General features: G+C 41.1%; 1 protein-coding gene across 1 annotated transcript in view; it reads left to right on the top strand.

The window, feature by feature from the left end:
• Positions 1-19965, top strand: part of LOC123515556 — a 1160229-nt gene extending 1140264 nt beyond the window's left edge. The window contains exon 3 of the mRNA XM_045274291.1: positions 19833-19965. Coding sequence (XP_045130226.1) covers positions 19833-19840 — 8 coding nt within the window. The 3' untranslated portion in view covers positions 19841-19965. The remainder of the gene's footprint in view (positions 1-19832) is intronic.
• The last annotated feature ends 857 nt before the right edge of the window (positions 19966-20822 follow it).

Raw genomic sequence — 20822 nt, 5'->3', positions numbered from 1 at the left:
TACTACTACTACTACTACTACTACTACTACTACTACTACTACTACTACTACTATTATCATCATCATTATATACATGTAAATTGTTGTCACTTAATGTCTTTTGACCAGAGATGTGTGTATAGAGTATGACACTAATTCTTGTACACTGAAACGCTTTTACTCTATCACCACGACAGTTCTCAAAAGGCTACAGGGATTAGCCGGACTCACGAAATTTTCTCTTGTTAATAATGTACAGCCGTAAAAGCACCCATAAGAAGCTGTGGCACTCAAGCTGGAGCCTTTTAAAAGTGGTGGGTGATGTGGACAAGCGTTTCAGAACATGACACTAAGGCCGATGTTCCTAAACACTTCACTGTTTTCAAAGGGGTGTAGTTGAAATGACGCGAAATTTTAAGGATATCTCTAGGATTCCGATTCACTATTATCTGAATCTAGTTGAAGTAACACGGGTTCTTAAGGATGTTTCTTTAATTCTAGTGACATGTTAACAAGTTTTCTGCATGATCAACAAGACAAGTACTCTTTAGAACTCGGCTAATCGTCTCTGCGGTCTTTGAAAACGGTCGCGGTGTAAGAGGGGGAAGTGTTTTTCTGAATATGGCGCTAACTCTGATAAATGAACGAGCAAAACAATTCTGGCAACGTATGGAAGTAATTTATTATTATGTGTAGAGCGTGCGTGGTGTAGGTCCAGTTGTTGGGTGTTTGTGTGCCTGGCTGGGCCCTCCTCACGCGATCTCCACGGCAGGCAGCGAGCAGTGAGGGATGGCCGGAGCAGCGTGTTCCACCAGCAGCTGTGCGGGCCGGCAAAAACATTTCTCTCAGGTTGTCACTGCGCGAGTTATGACGGTGTGGCTGTGCGTGCCGCGAAAACTTACTCTATTTGGTTTTATCGCTGTAAGAGGATGGAAAAAAAATATACACAATGGTATTCATTATTTAGCTTTATCGCTACGAAAGAAAATACTTGAACCAACCATGCTAAGTTGTTTTTATGTTCAATCTTAGCCATTGCTTGAGTATAAGAGAGAGAGAAAAAAAAAAAGCCAGATCGCATAAAATATTCCCTGGTCTTATCAAGGCAATGCAACAAAAGATAAGAAGACAAACTACGCAAAGCCAGTCTATATTTGAGTTTATCTGGTAACTCTTCCGTCTTATCGCTGCATATGACAAGACAGACAAACCAAGATTATAGAGAAAGTATCAGAGGGAAAGCCGGACACAGCGAGCCATGAGGACCACGAGTGAAAGACTGGCGAGTGTGGTGGGAATGAACTCTGATTCTGCGCGTCGACTGAAATAAGACCGCAATTTGAAACGCTGCTTTCTCACCACGACTAGTTTCGAAGACCGCAGAGACGAGCAGCCAAGTCCTCAATACTGTTTCTCGTGTTGAATAACTAAAATCTTGTTATCTCACTAGAATCATAAGAATAGCACTCAATCTTCAGTACCGTGCCGGGTTTCCATATCCATTCTTGTTAGTATTTGGTGATTTTATACGTCTTCAGAAATATATGTTGGGATTGAAATAGTAAAAACTGTGGCCATTGATCTTTTAACCTTAATACACTCTTCGTAATACAAATAAGATCGCTTAATCATACCAAAAAATCATGGAAAAAATGCGTCTCTGTATTAAATGGGTTAAATCCACGTGTAACTTCAAACCAGAGTCTTTTGAAGGTGATAGAAGCGCTGATAGACAAGAATATAGTCCTTTGTGTTGTGTGTCGGTGGTGAATTCTGCGCGTCATCTAAGAGGCGTTGTTAGGTTGTCTCGTATATTGTGTAGGTGTTAAATTAATCCCTTCAGAACTGAGACGCATTTTTACCTTAATTTTCGGTATGATTAGACCATTTTATTAACATTAAAAAGGATCTATGGAGGTCAGAATAATAATGGCCACAGTTCTTACTATTTTAATCCCCACATATGTTTCTGAAGCTCTATGAAATCACCAAATAGTAAAGCAAAATTAATATGAAAACTTGTCCTGGTACTCAAGGGGTTAATGTATATCTACCCAATCTTAACCCCTTCAGTACCATGTCGTGTTTCCATATTCGTTCTGCTAACTATTTGGAGATTTTATACAGCTTCAGAAACTTATGTGAGGAATTAGAATAGTGAAGACTGTGGCCACATATAGGGTTGGTAGTTTCTTGTATCTTGCCCTTATGTTCTTATGTCCAGTGAGCGTGACAAGCCTTTAGTAATACAGCTGCTTCTTTGATTTTTGCCCGTGTTAGCTTCATAGGGGTATTGAGGTAGGCATGTTTTGTAAAGGAAGCACCATGTGTGGGAGTGATTGCTTCTTGCAGCTTCTATTATGCTCTATACCCTTCAGTACTGGGACATATTTTTACCTTGAGTTTTGGGTGTGATTAGACCATTTTATTGACATTAGGATGGGTCTGTGGAGGTTAGAAGATTAAATACCACAGTTTTCACTATTTTAATTTTAATTCCCCACATAAATTTCTGAAGGTGTATAAAATCACCACATAGTAAGCAGAAGGAATATGGTAACGTGTCTTGGTACTGAAGGGTTAATCAGTCAATCGAGTCTTCAGTAATTCAGTTTTTCTTAGCTTCTTTCTTTCTTACCTTCCTCTCTTCCTGTTTTTCACCTTTTTTTCCTTAGTCTTTGTCTTTCTTTCCTGTCTCTTCCTGTTGTTCTTATCTTTTCCCGTTTTTACATAGTTTTTCTTTCTTCCTTTTTCAGTTCCTGTTTTTTTTCTTCCTGTTTTTCCTTATTTTTCTTTCTTTCCCTTCTTTCTTCCAATATAGTTTGCCATACCTCCCAACCAGTGTAGTGAGTGTGGCAGCAGCAACCTTCACCTGTGCTGGAGTGAGTCAGGTGTTAACGTAATGCCAGGTGAATTGCCTCGTGGCTGCATCTTCAGGTGAGACAGGTTTCAGGCGCAGTTAGCAACAGGTAAGGGAAGGGTCGGGCCGGGAGAGTGGGTGGCAGGGTGGCGAGAGAAGGGAAAGTGAAGGCGCCTCTGTCTCCCAGTCTCCCAGCCTCCCAGCATCCCCACCCTCCCGGGAAGACTATAGACGGCGTGTTGCTGTCAAGTTAAGACGAACTGCCGGGCAAACACGGCCTGGATTCTCTCCCCATCCTCAGCTGCTCCAGAATCTTTTATTTTTATTCTTTTATTTTTTTCCCCATACATTTTTGGTGGGTAATATTACGAGTTGTTTTTGTTACGTATTATTTTTATTCTAGAGTGATTAAAAGACTAATAGAAGAAGGAAGGGAAATAGAAAACTTAGAAAACGAGGTAGATTTTTACATTTATCTGAAACGGTACTTTAGCTTTCATCTCTCTCTCTCTCTCTCTCTCTCTCTCTCTCTCTCTCTCTCTCTCTCTCTCTCTCTCTCTCTTTTTTTTCACCCGGAGGAAGAATTAAAGGAAAAAAAGTGATGTGTGGGGAGTTTTCACCTAATCTACTCGACATTCTCTCTCTCTCTCTCTCTCTCTCTCTCTCTCTCTCTCTCTCTCTCTCTCTCTCTCTCTCTCTCTCTCTCTGCACTGGCGCCAAAAGGTGTAAAAAAAAAGAAAAGAAAAACGAGCAGCAAAAAACATGACACATTCCCAGCACCTGTATCTCAAACTACACCTTTATTTATTTATTATTATTATTATTTTATTATTATTATTACTATTATTTATTTTTTATTCATACCATGTGGGCTTTTCACGGGAATTTATGGGCTAAAGGGGATACTTTTTGGGGTACCTCCTATCTCAAAGCCCACCCGCTAGGAAACCGTTGCCCCGAGTGAGGAAGCCCAACCTACACTCGGACCGTGGACAGGATTGGAACCCGTGCGCCAGGAGACCCCTCGGACCCCAAAGCACGCATGGTTCCACTGCACCACGGCGGCACCCTTTCTCTCCCTCCCTTCTCTTATGGCGTGCGTTGATTTTATCGCGTTAAACTTTATATTGGCGCCGAAAAAGGGAAGCCGAGGAGAGACAAAGTACATTTCTATTATAAGTGAAGCGTTATGAGTTGCATCGGTGTGAGAGAGAGAGAGAGAGAGAGAGAGAGAGAGAGAGAGAGAGATCACTTTCTTTCTATACCCCAATTTTGTTATCATATTTCACCTCATTTTTTTTTTTATTTATATTTTTTCTCAATTAGTGGAAGAAAAAGGAAAAAATACGTGATGGTGGGGAATTTTCACCTCATTTATTCTCTCTCTCTCTCTCTCTCTCTCTCTCTCTCTCTCTCTCTCTCTCTCTCTCTCTCTCTCTCTCGTCATAATAAGACACTAATACTATGATCTTATCTCTCTTCATTCTTAAGCAAAGAAAGTTTAAAGAAAATGCAAAGGTTAATATGATTCATTGTAAATTGTTCTTTTTTTATCGTTTTCCTCTTTTTTTCATTCTCTCTCTCTCTCTCTCTCTCTCTCTCTCTCTCTCTCTCTCTCTCTCTCTCTCTCTCTCTCTCTCTCTCTCTCTCTCTCTCTCTCTCTCTCTCTCTCTCTCTCTCTCTCTCTCTCTCTCTCTCTCTCTCTCTCTTCGCACATGATCGTTGACTATTATTATGATTGTATCTCGCCTTAAAAAAAATTATATTCTAAGGTCTATTCTAATTCTCTCTCTCTCTCTCTCTCTCTCTCTCTCTCTCTCTCTCTCTCTCTCTCTCTCTCTCTCTCTCTCTCTCTCTCTCTCAAGAAACTTCGGAAAAAAGTCAAATTTCATGCGATCTGTTCCAAATTGCTTCATTTTTCTCCTCACAAGTCATCGTTCACTATAACACCCTGATCTTATCGCCCATAATTCCATAGCACCGCCAAAAGTAAATAAATGAATAAATGAATAAATAAAATGATCAGTAAATGTAAAATTCTAGGGTTTGTCTCGATTTTTTACTTATTTATTTATTTTTATCGTTACTAGTGTCTACTAAAGTTATGGGTCTTATTTCGCCTCAGTAAATAAATGAATAAGTGAATAGATAGGTAAATGCTTGAAAAATAGAAGATTATCCCTATTTTTTTCCCCCTCTACTCATTACCGTCCACTTAAACTACGGTCTTTTTGTGTCTGTCAGTAAGTAAATCAATAAAAAAAAATAGATAAACGCTTGAAAACATGAAATTTTAAGCTTTACCTTTTTTTTCACCCGAACTCAATAAAACTGTGGCCATTTGGCGTCTATCACTAAATAAATTACTAAAAAAGATAATGAAATACTTGAAATATTCTGTAATTCTTGACTTCACCATATATTTTTACCATAACCCACTAAAACTGTGGTCATTTGGCGTCTATCTGTAAATAAATGAGTGAAAAGGTCAATAAATGCGTGATGATACTGTAGCGGCAGAGCGGAGAGAGGAGAGGAGAGGAGAGGAGAGAAGAGAAGAGAGAGAGAAAAGAAAAGAAAAGAAAAGAGAGAGAAGAGAAGAGAAGAGAGAGAGAGGAGAAAAGAGAGAAAGAAAGAGAGAGAGAGGAGAGGAGAGAGAGAGAGAGAGGAGAGAGAGAGAGAGGAGAGGAGAGGAGAGAGAGAGGAGAGGAGAGAGAGGAGAGGAGAGAGAGAGAGAGAGAGAGAGAGAGAGAGAGAGAGAGAGAGAGAGAGAGAGAGAGAGAGAGAGAGAGAGAGAGAGAGAGAGAGAGAGAGAGAGAGAGAGAGAGAGAGAGAGAGAGAGAGAGAGAGAGAGAGAGAAACCTGTGGCTTTCATCTCTTTCTCCTTTCTACCTTTTCTTACAACCTCCTAAACCATCTCATCAGCTCTCAACTTGAACCTGTGAAATGAAACCTATGAAATGAAAGAGTGATTGGTAACTACTCTACTACTATTAGCAATTCAGTAAATTCAACGTGGTTTTATTACAATGCCCTTAAACAAATCACACACACCACAGCAAATGTATACAAATCTAGACCTCACCTTGTAGATTCATCCTGACCCATTAAAACTCTTCTCTAATCACTGCTACCTAACTCACGCATCGCTACTCCATAACCTACGCGTCACTTTTACCTAACTTACTAAGCTCTAACCTTAAATCTTATCACTACTACCGCTACTACCTAACCTACGCGTCACTTCTACCTAACCTACTAACACTATACTCCTGTCACGTCTACCGTACACCTTTACCTGCCTTAAAAATAAATAAATAGAAAAATAAACGAAATTTCTAAATATAATGGGGTTCATTCTCGAAGGATCGTTATAAACTACTTTTTTTTTTTCTTATTCCTTCACACATCACCATTCCCTCACCAATATTATGATGTTATCGCCTCTAACTCCACACCGCCACCAAGGGATTGAAGAAAAACTCAAAAAAAGCTAAAATTTCACAAGAATCGTCTAAATTTGCTTTCTCTCTCTCTCTCTCTCTCTCTCTCTCTCTCTCTCTCTCTCTCTCTCTCTCTCTCTCTCTCTCTCTCTCTCTCTCTCTCTCTCTCAAATTCAAATTTAAATGGTTTATTTAGCCCTATATAATTATAAGGAGAAAGTATATAGACAGTAATATTTCTTGGCTGGGCCCTGTTAAATATGTTATTTTTGACAGGCCCCTAATAAATTTCTTAATCAAATATAACTAACTATCTGAGACTATTGATTGATATGAAACATTTTTACTTAAGTGATAAAGTATACAATGAAAAGCTTATTTTAAAAGAATAACAATTACTGAAAGGTACACAATATGTTTAATTATCTTGAGCCGTCCTCATCAACTAAAGCACAAGTTATGAAAATATTTGTCACTATCACTTCTATAGTATATGAGCATACATTTATACATACATAATGCCACACAGAATCTAGAATACACAATTATTTAGTATAAATACCATATACATACATACATACATGCATACATATTCATACATATACCTACTTACATAATACAAAATATTATGTAAGTAGGTCTCTCTCTCTCTCTCTCTCTCTCTCTCTCTCTCTCTCTCTCTCTCTCTCTCTCAAAATTTATGGTATTAGTATTGTTTTTTTCCTTTCTTCCCTCCTTCCTTTCTTTCTTTCTTTCTTTCTTCATTTATTCTTTCATTCCTTGTTTTCTCTTGTGTTCTCAGTAACAGGTTGGGCTCTCTCTCTCTCTCTCTCTCTCTCTCTCTCTCTCTCTCTCTCTCTCTCTCTCTCTCTCTCTCTCTCTCTCTCTCTCTCTCTCTCTCTCTCTCTCTCTCTCTCTCTCTCTCTCAACACCATCATTACACACACTCATCACACACCTATCATAGCGGCGGCTCAACTCTTCCCTCACAAAAACGAGTATATTTTCACAAGATCATTCTAAACTGCACCTCTTCAATTTTTTCCCCCTTTTGGCACATCATCGTTCACTCACACCTTGATTTTATCGCCCATAATTCCATAGCAGCGCGAGAGAAAACCTGAACAGAAAGAGAGAGAGAGAGAGAGAGAGAGAGAGAGAGAGAGGGGGGGGGTGAGTTAAAATAAAAAAAAAATGAGGGAAGAAAGCGGATTAGACCAAAGACCCTTAAAAGGATATGATGGCAGGCTTCCCGTGCAGCCTCTCCTAACCCCCCGCCCCTCTGACCACCTCATACCTGCTCCTACTCACTGCCTTGCCCAGCCGCAGCAGCCTAGCCCGCCCGCCCGCCCGTCTCGTCACCGCCACCCACCCGCCACCAGAAACACGAGTAGGAGCGACCATTTTTCTCACACTGGTATCTGGGTTACGCGTCCGACCAGTTTTCACACAATTTCTTATCAATTCCGATGCTCTACGATTTCTCCCAAAGATCGGAGCTTGATAAGAAGAGGGACCGGGGGGAGGCTGTCGTGAGGTGTAAATAGCTGGAGAGAGAGAGAGAGAGAGAGAAGAGACAGTGAGAGAAGGTTGGGGGTGATTATGAGGTATATATTAGATTACGAGGAAGAGAAAGAGATATTAAATGTAAGTGATTCGAGATGAAGGAGGCGTAAGGTGTGGATAGATTGAGGAGAATGAAACAAAGGTACCGTTATGAAATGAGACAAATTTATGGATGCATTTGATAAGTGGAATTAGGTAGTTTTGTTCACATAGGGACTGCCACATGTAGACCTAGTGTCCTCTTGTAGCTTCCCTTGTATTTATGTTCTTATAATGTTTAATAGATCAAAAGGCAGATAGAGACAAAGAATGAAGTTTAACTGGACGTAGGGTAAACTAATACTTCACCTTTGAGAACTGAGGCATGGAACAATAACCAAACAGCTCTGAACAGTTGTGGAACCAGGCGAGACAGCTGACTTGACCTTACCTAACCTGACCTAACGGAAGCAACGGACACAGCTGATAAGAGAACACAGGCGAAGAATAAAATGATACTTAACGAATAAGATAATACTGAGGCTTAGGGGAACAGAGGAGTGCATTCTGAAATGTTTAACCTTCTCACCACGACTATTTTGAAGGAATGATTAGCGGGGTTTTCAAGAGTGTTTCTCCAGTTGATAATGGAGAAATCTTGTCGTTTTTGCCTATAGAACCATAAAAACTTGCTTAAAAATTCTTTGCTTAGAAACTCTTTACTTTCAAGGGCTATAGAAATCATTATCGGGGTTTTCAAGAGTATTTCTCCATTTAATAATGCATAAATCTGGACACTCTTTCTCTAGAACTATAAAAAAAATGATTAAAAATGCGTTGTTCTCTCACCACGACTGTTGTCAAGGGCTACAGAGATGATTAGCGGGGTTTTCAAGAGTGTTTCTCGAGTTAATAATGCAGAAATTTTGTCATTCTGCCTCTAGAATCATAAAAACTTGCTTAAAAACTCTTTGCTTAAGAACTCTTTACTTTCAAAGGCTACAGAGATGATTATCGGGGTTTTCAAGAGTATTTCGCCAAGTTAATAATGCAGAAATCTTGACTGCCTCTAGAACCATAAAAAAAAACTTAACTCTTTACTCTTTCACCACGAGTATTTTCATGAGCCACAGAAATTATTAGCGGGGTTTTCAAGAATGTTTCTCCAGTTAATAATGCAGAACTCTTGACACTCTACCTCTAGAACCATAAAAAAAACTTGATTAATAACGCTTTGCTCTCACTCCACGGCTACTTTTAAGCCACATAGATGGTTAATGGGGTTTTCAAGAGTGTTTCTCCAGTTAATAATGCAGAAATCTTGACTCTGCCTCTAGAACCATAAAAAAAAAACTTAATAACTCTTTACTCTTTTACCACGAGTATTTTCATGAGCCACATAAATGATTAGCGGGGTTTTCAAGAGTGTTTCTCCAGTTAATAATGCAGAAATCTTGCCATTCTGCCTCTAGAACCGGAAAAACACCTTAAAAAGAAAAAAAACGTAAATTTAGTTAAAGTCTTTTGAAATAGTGGAGATGAAGCAGAGAAGTGTTTGAGAATACGAGCTTGAGGAGAGGGCGGGCCGTGGTGCTAATGGACTTACGAGACACTGCCTGAATGAATGTGACAATCTTGTGCAGTTTTATATTTTGTGTTGTTCCAGATGTGTCTCCTAACTCTGTGGCCACTCCCCTGGAATGTTGTGGCCTAGATGATGGTGGTGATGATGATGATGATGATGATTGGTGGTGGTGGTGGTGGTGGTGGTGGTGGTGGTTGTGGTGGTGGTGGTGATGGTGATGATGGTGGTTGTGGTTGTGATGGTCGTGATGGTGGTGGTGATGATGATGATTATGATTATGATGGTGATGATGAAGATAATGATGGTGATGATGATAATGATAATGATGATGGTGATGATGATGATGATAATGATGATGGTGGTGATGGTAATGATGATAATGATGGTGATGATAATGATGATATTGACGATGGTGGTGATAATGATGGTGGTGGTTGTGGTGGCGGTGGTGATGATTACAACCTTTTACTGTATCATATCTCTTCTAAATTTGTTCTTAACCCTTTGACTGCTAACTAGTGCATCCTTCTTTAATTACTAATCACTTTTAAGACATTTTTTACTCGTTCTACAGCCACACACACACACACGCACACACACACACACACACACACACACACACACACACACACACACACACACACACACACACACACACACACACACACACACACACAGAGAGAGAGAGAGAGAGAGAGAGAGAGAGAGAGAGAGAGAGAGAGAGAGCACTATTTCACCCCTACTGAAAAAAAAAAATAAATAAAATCCAACATCTATATAAAGCCAAATATCAAAGCAAGTTTAGCCCGCACGCTGATGTTTGCCCTTCCTTTGTATTCCTGTGTGGCGCCTCATCCAACAAACACAGACAGGAAGCAAGGAGGTGAAGACAAGATCATCTCTCTTGTTGGGGGCTCCCGGTGTGATCCATCAGGGAACTGGGCTGATGGGGAGAGGCGGGGAGTACACGCTCTGGGCGGGGCACGAGGTAAGGGAGTGATGGGGCAGAGGGTAGAGTAGGAGGAAGAAAGAGAGAGACGGGAGTAGGGGAGCCACTTTCACTGAGGACCTTTAATTACCCAGCGAGGAGCGGGAACACCGGGAACACGTGGCTTGAGGGATGGCACTGGCGAGGCGACAAGAGGGAGACACGGGGAGAGAATCTGCGGTTGTATTCAGAGACGCCTTGCTCTCTCACAACAATTTTTCAAGTCCCCATAGACTATAATAGGGATTTTCAAGACAGTTTCTCCGTATGATCAGGTAGAAATCTTGCTAATCCATCACCAGAGCAATAGAAGTGCCCTTAGCCCCTTCAATACTGGGATACATTTTTACCTTGAGATTTGTGTACGATAAGACCATTTTAAAGCATTAGAAAGGGTCTATAGAGGTCACACGATTAACAGCCACAGTCTTCACTATTTTAAATCCTCACACAAGTTTCTAAAGCTGTTTAAAATCGCCAGTTAGTAAGCAGAATGTATATGGAAACGTGTCATGGTACTGAAGGGGTTAAAAACATGAGTATCTTCAACTGGACCCTTTGAAAATAGTCGTGGTGAGAGAGCAAAGCGTTTCTGAATACGGTTCCTGGATTGCGGGAAGAGAGTTAAGCTCCGTATTCAGAATTAATTTGCTCTCCCACCACAGAGATGATTAGCGGGGTTTTCAAGTGTTTCTCCAGTTGATCATGTAGAAATATTGTCTCTGCCTCTAGAATCGTGAAAACACCTTAAAAATCTGGTGTAAATTTCAATGAAGCCTTTTGAAATCGTCAGGTGAAGCACAGAACTGTTTCTTAATCAGGACAGCTCAGTTCTTTTTTTATTCAAACTACATTAGATTAGCTTAAGGCAACATTTTTTTTCGTGTTGTTACTTAAGTCTGTACTTAAATATAAAAAGATATATATACATAAAAGAACTTATCCTCATTATATTAGCATCTATTACAATGCCTGTTGGAATAGTAAAATGAAGGAGAAAATATAAAAGGAGAATAAAAACTAATATATCATGCATTGTTTTTGTCAATATATTAAGTCGAGTACTGTTTTGTGCTATTCTTTCATGCTTGGATAGTAAAGAGAGGGAAAGAAAGCAAAAGGAGAAAAAAAAAGACAAATATAAACGTTTTTGCCCTAAGATATTATGGTTTTTGTCATTATATCAACCCTACTACTGCTATGACTGCTTTCTTGCTTAGTTGAATAGTAAAGGTAGAGAGAAAAAAAAAAAAAAAAAAGTAAGATATGGTTTCGTCTTTATAACTCCTTCAGTACCGAGAGACTTTATTTTTCTTGAGTTTTGTGTACGATTAGACGATTTTATGTACATTAGGAAGGGTTTATAGAAATCAGAAGATTCATGATCATAGTCTTCACTATTTTGATCCCCCACATACATTTCTGAAGCTGTATAAAGTGAGGTGATTACACACACACACACACACACACACACACACACACACACACACACACACACACACACACACACACACACACACACACACACACACACCCGGTAGCTCAGTGGTTAGAGCGCTGGCTTCACAAGCCAGAGGACCGGGGTTCGATTCCCTGGCCGGGTGGAGATATTTGGGTGTGTCTCCTTTCACGTGTAGCCCCTGTTCACCTAGCAGTGAGTAGGTACGGGATGTAAATCGAGGAGTTGTGACCTTGTTGTCCCGGTGTGTGGTGTGTGCCTGGTCTCAGACCTATCCGAAGATCGGAAATAATGAGCTCTGAGCTCGTTCCGTAAGGTAACGTCTGGCTGTCTTGTCAGAGACTGCAGCAGATCAGTGAAACACACACACACACACACACACACACACACACACACACACACACACACACACACACACACACACACACACACACCTTTTGTCTTTCTTGTTTTGCTTTTCCTTAGTCTTACATTACAGCCTCCTTTCTCTAGTAGTGCTGATGTTGCACCTCCACCAGTCTTGCATGCGTCCATAGTCAGCTTGTGCCGGGCAAGCATCACGGCAGCTTGGAGTTGAGTGAGGTGGCTGAGCCAATGAGCGCCTTGCTGCGTGGCGGCGCTCAGCCAATCAGATAAGTACTTGCATAATTATGTTATTTGCAAGTTTTGTACCGAAGGTGCCCAGGTGATGACGGTCTGTTTAGAATAAGCAAGGAACAGAAATGTCTCCTAAGACTTCCCGACTAATGGAGGAGGAGGAGGACACCCGGGGCTGCCGCGGCTGCTTCGGGTGGTTCTTCAAACTTTTCCGGAGGAAGAAGCGCGGACGCCTCCACACGAACAAGGATCTCGAGGAATCCTTGACGGCCGTTGATAGCACCGTAGTGGCTGCCGATGAAGTGGGGGAGGAGCGGCAGAAGGAGCGGGAAAAGTTGAAGGACGAGGAGCAGGAGCCCAGGGTTGTCTTGACCTGGGCTGAGGAAGTGGACGCAGCGGAAGAGCAGGGCTTGGATGTGTTCGCCCCGCAGAACAGCTGCCTCCCCCACACCGCGATAAGCGCCTCGCCTGAAAAAGAGGCTGATGCAGCGAAGAAGAGCGCTTGCCAGCGACGCAGGGCCCGCCGCAAGGCCCTCGCTGCGGCTCGGAAAGCCTCAGCAGAAAATGAGGCAGCAGCCACCGACGATAGCAGCGACGCACCAACGCCAGCCGGTACGACACACTCCGCACGAGTGTTAGGGAGCAACGAGCTTCCCTTCGTGACGGACGGGGCTCACGGCGGGACTAGCGCTACGAAGCGGCGCAGGGCCCGACGCAAGGCCTTGGCCGCCAGGGCCAAGCAATCGCCGGCACTCGACGTTTGGCCCTCACCCACCGTACGGGTGTATGGGAGCGAAGGGCGTCTCTTCGTGACCACGTGGGAGAAGGCTGCGTACGGCGCCTTCCACGCGCAGCGGCATCGCTCAGGATCGAACTGAGCGTCTGAGAGAGAGAGTGAAAGCGCCGAAGACTCGTTCACTCCACGACTCGCCGGTCTCGAATCTTTAGCGACTCACGAAGCGTTGTTAGCGTTTTGTTTCGCCGCATCGCAATCGGCCAGTATTCCGACACGCCGAAGACTCGTTCACTCCGCGACTCGCCGTTCTCGAATCTTTAGCGTCTCACGGAGCGTTGTTACCGTTTCGTCTCGCCGCATCGCAATCGTCCCGTATTCCGAACCGTCAGAGTTAACAGAATTTATGTTCGGATTTTACATGTTTATCATCATTATGTGTGTTTGTATGTTCTATTGCTTTTCCTATTTCTTTAGTACTAGTAGTTCTATTATAAGTTTTCTTGCAAGGTTGTATTATATGTGTGTGTGTGTGTGTGTGTGTGTGTGTGTGTGTGTGTGTGTGTGTGTGTGTGTGTCCGCCTCCCGCATCCTTGGTGTTGTTCTCTTTATGGTGATGGCGCGAGGTGGTGCTGGTGGTTGACAAGCAGGTGCAAACATGACGCTGCCAGGGAACCACACAAAGCAGCCACCAACACACACACACACACACACACACACATTCTATTCTCCTTGCTTATTTTCTCTCATTTATCTCTTCACCCTCGTATCTCTCTCTCTCTCTCTCTCTCTCTCTCTCTCTCTCTCTCTCTCTCTCTCTCTCTCTCTCTCTCTCTCTCTCTCTCTCTCTCTCTCTCTCTCTCTTTACTATGCTTTCTCCTTTCCGCAATCTTCCTCCTCTTGCCTTCATTTTTTTTTCTCTCTACTTCACTCTTCCTTAGGTAAAATGTATTCTCCTGCGCTTCCTTCTCTTTTCTTTTCTTTTCTCTTGCACTTTTATCCCTGCGTCGTCCACTCTTCCACTCTTAGTTTCCTTGCAGCATTCGTCGTTTCACCGCTGTATGTTCTCCCTTATTCCCTCCTCTTATCTTCTTTTTCCCTGCATCGTCCAGTCTCATGTCCCTATTTTGAAACACATCCGTGCCACACCTTCACTGGTTTAAAAAGACTCTAGTTGAAGTTATACGGGTTTTTAACGTTGTTTGTTTTGCTCCAGTGAAAGATAAGCAATATTTCTAGTTTATCTAAAGGAGAAATAGTCTTGAGAACCCCGTGAATCATCTCTGTGGTCTTTGAGAATATTAGTCATAGTGAGAGAAAGATATAGGAAAGCGTCTCACAGCATAGGGTTGAGCGCCATAGACAGAAACGCTTCTCTCTCTCTCTCTCTCTCTCTCTCTCTCTCTCTCTCTCTCTCTCTCTCTCTCTCTCTCTCTCTCACCGCGACCATTTTCAAAGACTACAGAGACGACTAGCCGAGTTCTAAAGAATATTTGTCCTGTTGATAAGGCAGAAAACTTGTTAACATGTCACTAGAATTACAGAAACACCCGTAAAAAATCCGTGTCGCTTCAACTAGAGCCCTCGAAAAATAGTGAAGGTGATGTGAGGCGAGGAAGTGTGTCAGAATAGGGGCTTGACTCACCATCACAGCCTCCGTCGTTTCCCCGCGGCATGTTACCTCGGCGCTCCATCAAAGTGAGAGCCTCTTCATCCCGCAGTAATGACGCATCTCGGCCCCATTGTCTTTATGGTGCAGCCACAACTGGTCGTCTCCGTGTTAGACTCGATAATCTGCTGCGACTTGCTTTCCTTGCTTTTCTCTCCCCTTCCCTTCCCTTGCGTGTTCCCTGCTCTGCTCCTCCGTATGCAAGACTCGTGGTTTTGCAGAGGTAATTTGCAGCTACTAGACTGGCAGAAAGTCGGGTGATAGGAGGGAGGGAAGAAGACAGTAGTGAAAAACAGAGAACAGAAGTGAAAAGATAACAAAACTGTGCATTTGGGCAGTTCTGTAGCTGGAGATGTGAATGTGTTGAGGGACTAATGTAATTGTAACCCTTATTTGTTTTCGAACGCTGCTCATTCAAGAAAAAAAAAAAAAAAAAAAACTGATGCAGACAAAAAACATGAAATACAAAATGTTAATCTAGGTGCGGCAAATTATACTTCTCACATTCGACTAATCTCAATCTCAACTCGGTGTTTTTCATTGTCAGTCTGTCGTGCTTGTCCATTAAACTCGACATCACTTCCTTCATGTACCTTAATTCCCTTTCCATGCTGATCAACCTCCTCATATTACCTCTTTCGTCCCTAAATCAAGAAATTATGCTCGGGTAGTTATTGTGACATTGGACTGGGTTTCCGTGTGACCTATTTTTGCATGGACCGCACCTTTGTAGTATAAAAGAGTGTACTTATTCGTCCTAAATTACATATATATTTCGGTAATGGAACTCACATACATTTTCCATCCAACTACTTACACAAGATATAAGATAGAAAATGCAAATATAAGATCTCACACGTGGAGTTTTTATTTATTTAATGGATTGATGGAAGAGTAATGCACTACTGGTATATGGATAGATAAATGAGAGAAAGAGTGAGTGTGTGCCTGCTTTTTTGGCGGTAAGGCTGATGATAAAAGAACAACGCCTTAATAGAATATGCAGAGAAAGATTGACCACCTGTCTGCCTGTCTGCTTTCCTACCTGCTTACCTGCTTGCTTGCTTTCCTACCAGCTTGCCTTCCGACTTTCTTGCTTTCTTACCTGTCTACCTGCCTGCTTGCTTTCCTGCCAGCTTGCCTTCCTACTTGCTTGCTTTCCTACCTGCCTACCTGCCTGCTTGCTTTCCTACCTCCTTGCTTTCTTACTTGCTTGCTTTCCTACCTGCCTACCTGCCTGCTTGCTTTCCTGGTTGGTGATGCGGCGCGGGCCAAATTTTCACATGCTTTCCCTTTAAAACTCGCAGTAACCAAACCATTGATAGGAAAAAAAAAGTGCGCTACGAGAATACACAGGAAAAGAGAACATGCTGGCCAAACCTTTACTTTAATAATTGAACGTTTTTACCTTGAGATTTGTGTATCATTAGACCGTTTGATTGAGATTAGTAAGGGTGTATGGAAATAAGAAGATCAGTGGCCACTTTATTCACTGTTTCAATGCTTCACATGAGTTTCTGAAGCTGTATAAAATCACCAAATAGTAAGCAGAATGAATATGAAAACGTGTCATGCTACTGAATGGAATAAAACTCACAGTAACCAAGTCATTGATAATAAAAAAAAAGCTCTACTAGAATACACAGGAAAAGAGAAGGTCTTGATGGTCTTCCTATGCGTTTGCCGTTGCTGCTGCGGGGGCTAAACTTTCACAAGCTTTCCGTTAACACATACCAGTAGTGACGGTAAAAGTATATGCAGTAAGTGGATACAAATGGGCGAGTAATAGAAAGACTGCCTGCCTGTCTGCCTGTCTGCCTGTCTTTCGTTTCGGTGTCTGCGTTGGCCATACTTTCACACCCTTCCTTGCTAATACAGAGAATGATACAGTGTTTAACAGGACATTGATAGTAAAAGAACATTGCATTACGAGAATACAGATATACAGGTAAAGGGGAGATTGTCTGACTGTCTCCTTGCCTTGCCTGTTGGTGCGGCTGCTTGATCAAAACATAAATATACTGTTTACTAGGTTATTGCCACAAGAACAGCTATACATAATAGGAATACGTATAAAAATAGATAGATTTGAGAAAGAGTCCTTGCTTCTCTGGTTTGAAATAGCTGCTGGTTAGTTAAAATACAGAAATATGTATTTTTTACGTGGTGATTGACAGTACAGTAATACATTAACCCTTTCAATACTGGGACACCTATACCTTTAGTTCTGTGTACGATTAGACCATTTTTCTTGACATTAGGAAAGGTCTATGGAGGTCAGAAGAATAATGACCTGAATCTTCACTCTTTTAATCCCCCCACATTAGTTTCTGAAGCTGTATAAAATCACCATATAGTAAACAGAATGAATATGGAAACGTGCCATGGTACTGAAGGGATTAAGAAAGTACATAGGAATAGAGATATGTCGAAGAAAGAGTCCGCTGCCTTGCTATTTAAAGGAACTGCTACTTGGTCAAAACACAGAAAGATTCACTGTTTACCAGGTTATTGACAGTAAAGCGACAACGCATTAAGAAAATACATATAGACTAGACAGAGATGGGTTAGAAAAAGAGTTCCCTGTCTTGCTATTTAAAGGAACTACTACTTGGTCAAAAACACAGAAAGATTCACTGTTTACCAGGTTATTGACAGTAAAGCGACAACACGTTAAGAAGATACATATAGAGTTATAGACAGAGATGTGTTACAAAATGAGTCCTCGCATTTCTATTCGCTGGAACGGCTATTATACGCAGGGCAAACTTTCACAGGCCTTCCAGCTACCCACCACTTTGCAGTGTCGGTGGTGGTGCGCTCCTGCCTCATTACGTCTGATTCATGTCTCATTTGCGGGTGACAAATGTGAACACGACTCGAGGACGCACTTCGCTAACGCCGCCGCAGCCCTGACGAGGCGGCGTAATAAGCTTGTGAAGAGTTACGGCACCCCATTAAACGTGTTGTCTTGATGCCGCTTTATACTCTGTCCTCTGGGAGAGTGCTGCCCGCTACATCTTACTTTGAGAGAGAGAGAGAGAGAGAGAGAGAGAGAGAGAGAGAGAGAGAGAGAGAGAGAGAGAGAGAGAGAGAGAGAGAGGCCCTTCTCAGTACCTGCATTGCTCTAGCTGATGTGCCATTGCCTTTAGTAATCCGAGAGTGACGAGAGAGTCTTTCACCAAAAACAACTCAAATTTCACGACCGAAAACTGGAACCAAGCGTTAAAAATTACATGGCTGGAGACGACGACCTTTCCTTTCATTCCATTGTTTTTTTTTTTTTCTGACAGTATGAGAAGGAAAAAATTATGAATAAATATATAGGTGGAAATTAACAACAATGAGTAATGAGTTCGTTTGAAAAATGAAATAAAATGTGAAAGAATAACGGAGGAAGAGGAGAAAATGAATAAGTATGTATAAAAATGATAATATAACAATAGATTATGAAAGGTAGTTTGTTGAAAAATAGAAACAAAATAATATCATGATATCTTATAGGAAATCATCTTTAAGGCCTATCTTTTCAAGGTCACCGCGTAACTTATAGGAAAATCAACTTTAGGACTTTTTTTTTTAAGGTCACCGCATAATTTATAGGAAATCAACTTTTAGACATATTTTTTCAAAGTCGCCGCGTAACTTATAGTAAATCATCTTTAAGACATGTTTTTTTTTCAAGGTCATCGCATAACTTATAAGAAATGAACTTTAAGACTTTTTTCAAGGTCAACGCACAACTTGTAGGAAATAATCTTTAAGACGTTTTTTTTTTTCAAGTCTACAGAAATTATTTGAAATCAACCTTAAGACATGTTTTTCTCTCAAGATTACCACATTACTAATAGGAAATCAACTTTAAGACGTGTTTTTCCAAGGTCACCGCATAACTTATAGAAAACCAACTTCAAGACATATTTTTTTAAGCTCACCGTCAAGTTACTTAGAATGGCCACAGTCTTCACTATTTTAACCCCCACATAAGTATCTGAAGCTGTATAAAATCACCAAATAGTAAGCAGAATGAAAAATGGAAACACTTCATGGTGCTCAAGGGACTAATACCACACCGTGTTCTTCTATCTCAGCCATGTATCAGTGGTGGTGAAAGTAGTGTAGCGGGTCGCCTGGTGTGTCTTGGCTGTACACTCCATTGCTTCCGTGAGGAGTATTGGAAGTGCTGAAAGTATCGTTAACTCGTTCATTACTCAGACGCATTTTTATCTTGATTTTTTTAGGTGTGATAAGACGATTTTATTTACATTATGGAGTGTCCCTGGAGGTTAGAAGATTAGTGGCCGGAGAATTCACTATTTTTAATCTCCACATAAGTGTCTGAAGCCGTGTAAGGTCACCAAATAGTAACCAGAGTGAATATGAAAACGCGCAATGGTGCTGAGAGGTTAAGGAGTAAGGCGAGGCTGGGAACACTTGATGGTATGCGAACTGGCCGTAGCTTTGTTGATCACTACTTACGGTTTGGGTTGAGACGTTACGCTATCCTGGACTTTCGTCACTACTGTATTTTAAAGCATGTAGTTGATATTAATGTATGCTTTACCGTTTGTCTTACTGGTTCTGGAGATGTTGATGTCTTGCCGCTGTACTCGAAATACACAACAATCATTCATGTATTTGTATTTATTTTTGTTTATTTTTATTTGTTTGTTTTTTCTGTTCTGTAAATACGTCATTCCAAAATATTTATTGAGTTTTTTGGTATTTTGTATAACTTGAATTGAAATTAAATACATGCAGCTCGTATTTTGTTTTATTCTTTTTTCATTCATATGTTAAGTAAGTAGGTTGTGTTCTCTTAGTAATGTATGATTTATATTAAGATAATATTATCTTTACAATGATTTATTTTTTCCCAATTAGTGATAATCTGTGTTATATTATTAATTAATGAAAAACAAATGAACAGTGTTATTCGCATTAGTCTAATATTTTGTTTCTCCATTGTTCCAGGTAAGTGACGCCAGTACCTCATTGTAGCAGAGACAGGCAAAGCAGCCCCAGGCGTCCCAACACTGAAGCAGGACAGGTAATAACTACAAACTTTGACATCTGTATTATTATTTTTTTTCTGATGTTACGACCCTAAAATACATAAAAATACAAAATATACATAAGAATCACGAAATACGAACATAGTATACAATGAAATAATAAATGGGTAAATAATACATATAATACATAGGATAGCTCGTCCTTTTATTTATACCATGTGGGCTTTTCACGGGAATTTATGGGCTAAAGGGGATACTTTTTTGTGGTACCTCTTATCTCAAAGCCCAGCCGCTAGGAAACCCTTGCCCCGAGTGAGGAAGCCCAACCTACACTCGGACCATGGACAGGATTCGAACCCGTGCGCTTGGAGACCCCTCGGACCCCAAAGCATGCATGGTTCCACTGTACCACGGCGGGGAGCATTACAACAACACACAACAAAAACATTGCTAGCAGGACGCCATTGCATCTTAACCAAAAATACATTTCATTATTTTAATATCTGACGGTCGTAACACTGTGGAGATTCTTAACACTTTTTTCTCTCTCTATTTTTTTTTTCGCTATTCCTTTAGGGTAAACTTTTTTTTTAGGGAGTTCTCAGTGTCTTATATTTTCTGTACTTTTTCTCAGATTCTTACTACCTATTGTGATTATTCCTTGCACATTGTCGATAGAAAAGTAGAAGACTGACTTGGGAACTCAATATTCAACTCGAAACTTTGGTCGTATTTTGTTGACATCATGAGCACTTGCAAACACACACACACACACACACACACACACACACACACACACACACACACACACACACACACACACACACACACACACACACACACACACACACACACACACACACACACACACACACACACACACCATTATATGAAACCATCGTCCTTGGTGTTCAGGTATTCAATATGCGTGTGGCCTTGAAAAAAAATC

This window comes from Portunus trituberculatus, chromosome 39 (assembly GCF_017591435.1).
Source record: "Portunus trituberculatus isolate SZX2019 chromosome 39, ASM1759143v1, whole genome shotgun sequence".
NCBI lineage: Eukaryota > Metazoa > Arthropoda > Malacostraca > Decapoda > Portunidae > Portunus > Portunus trituberculatus.
Note: the sequence above shows the minus strand (reverse complement) of the source record. Positions and strands in the feature narration are given on the sequence as shown.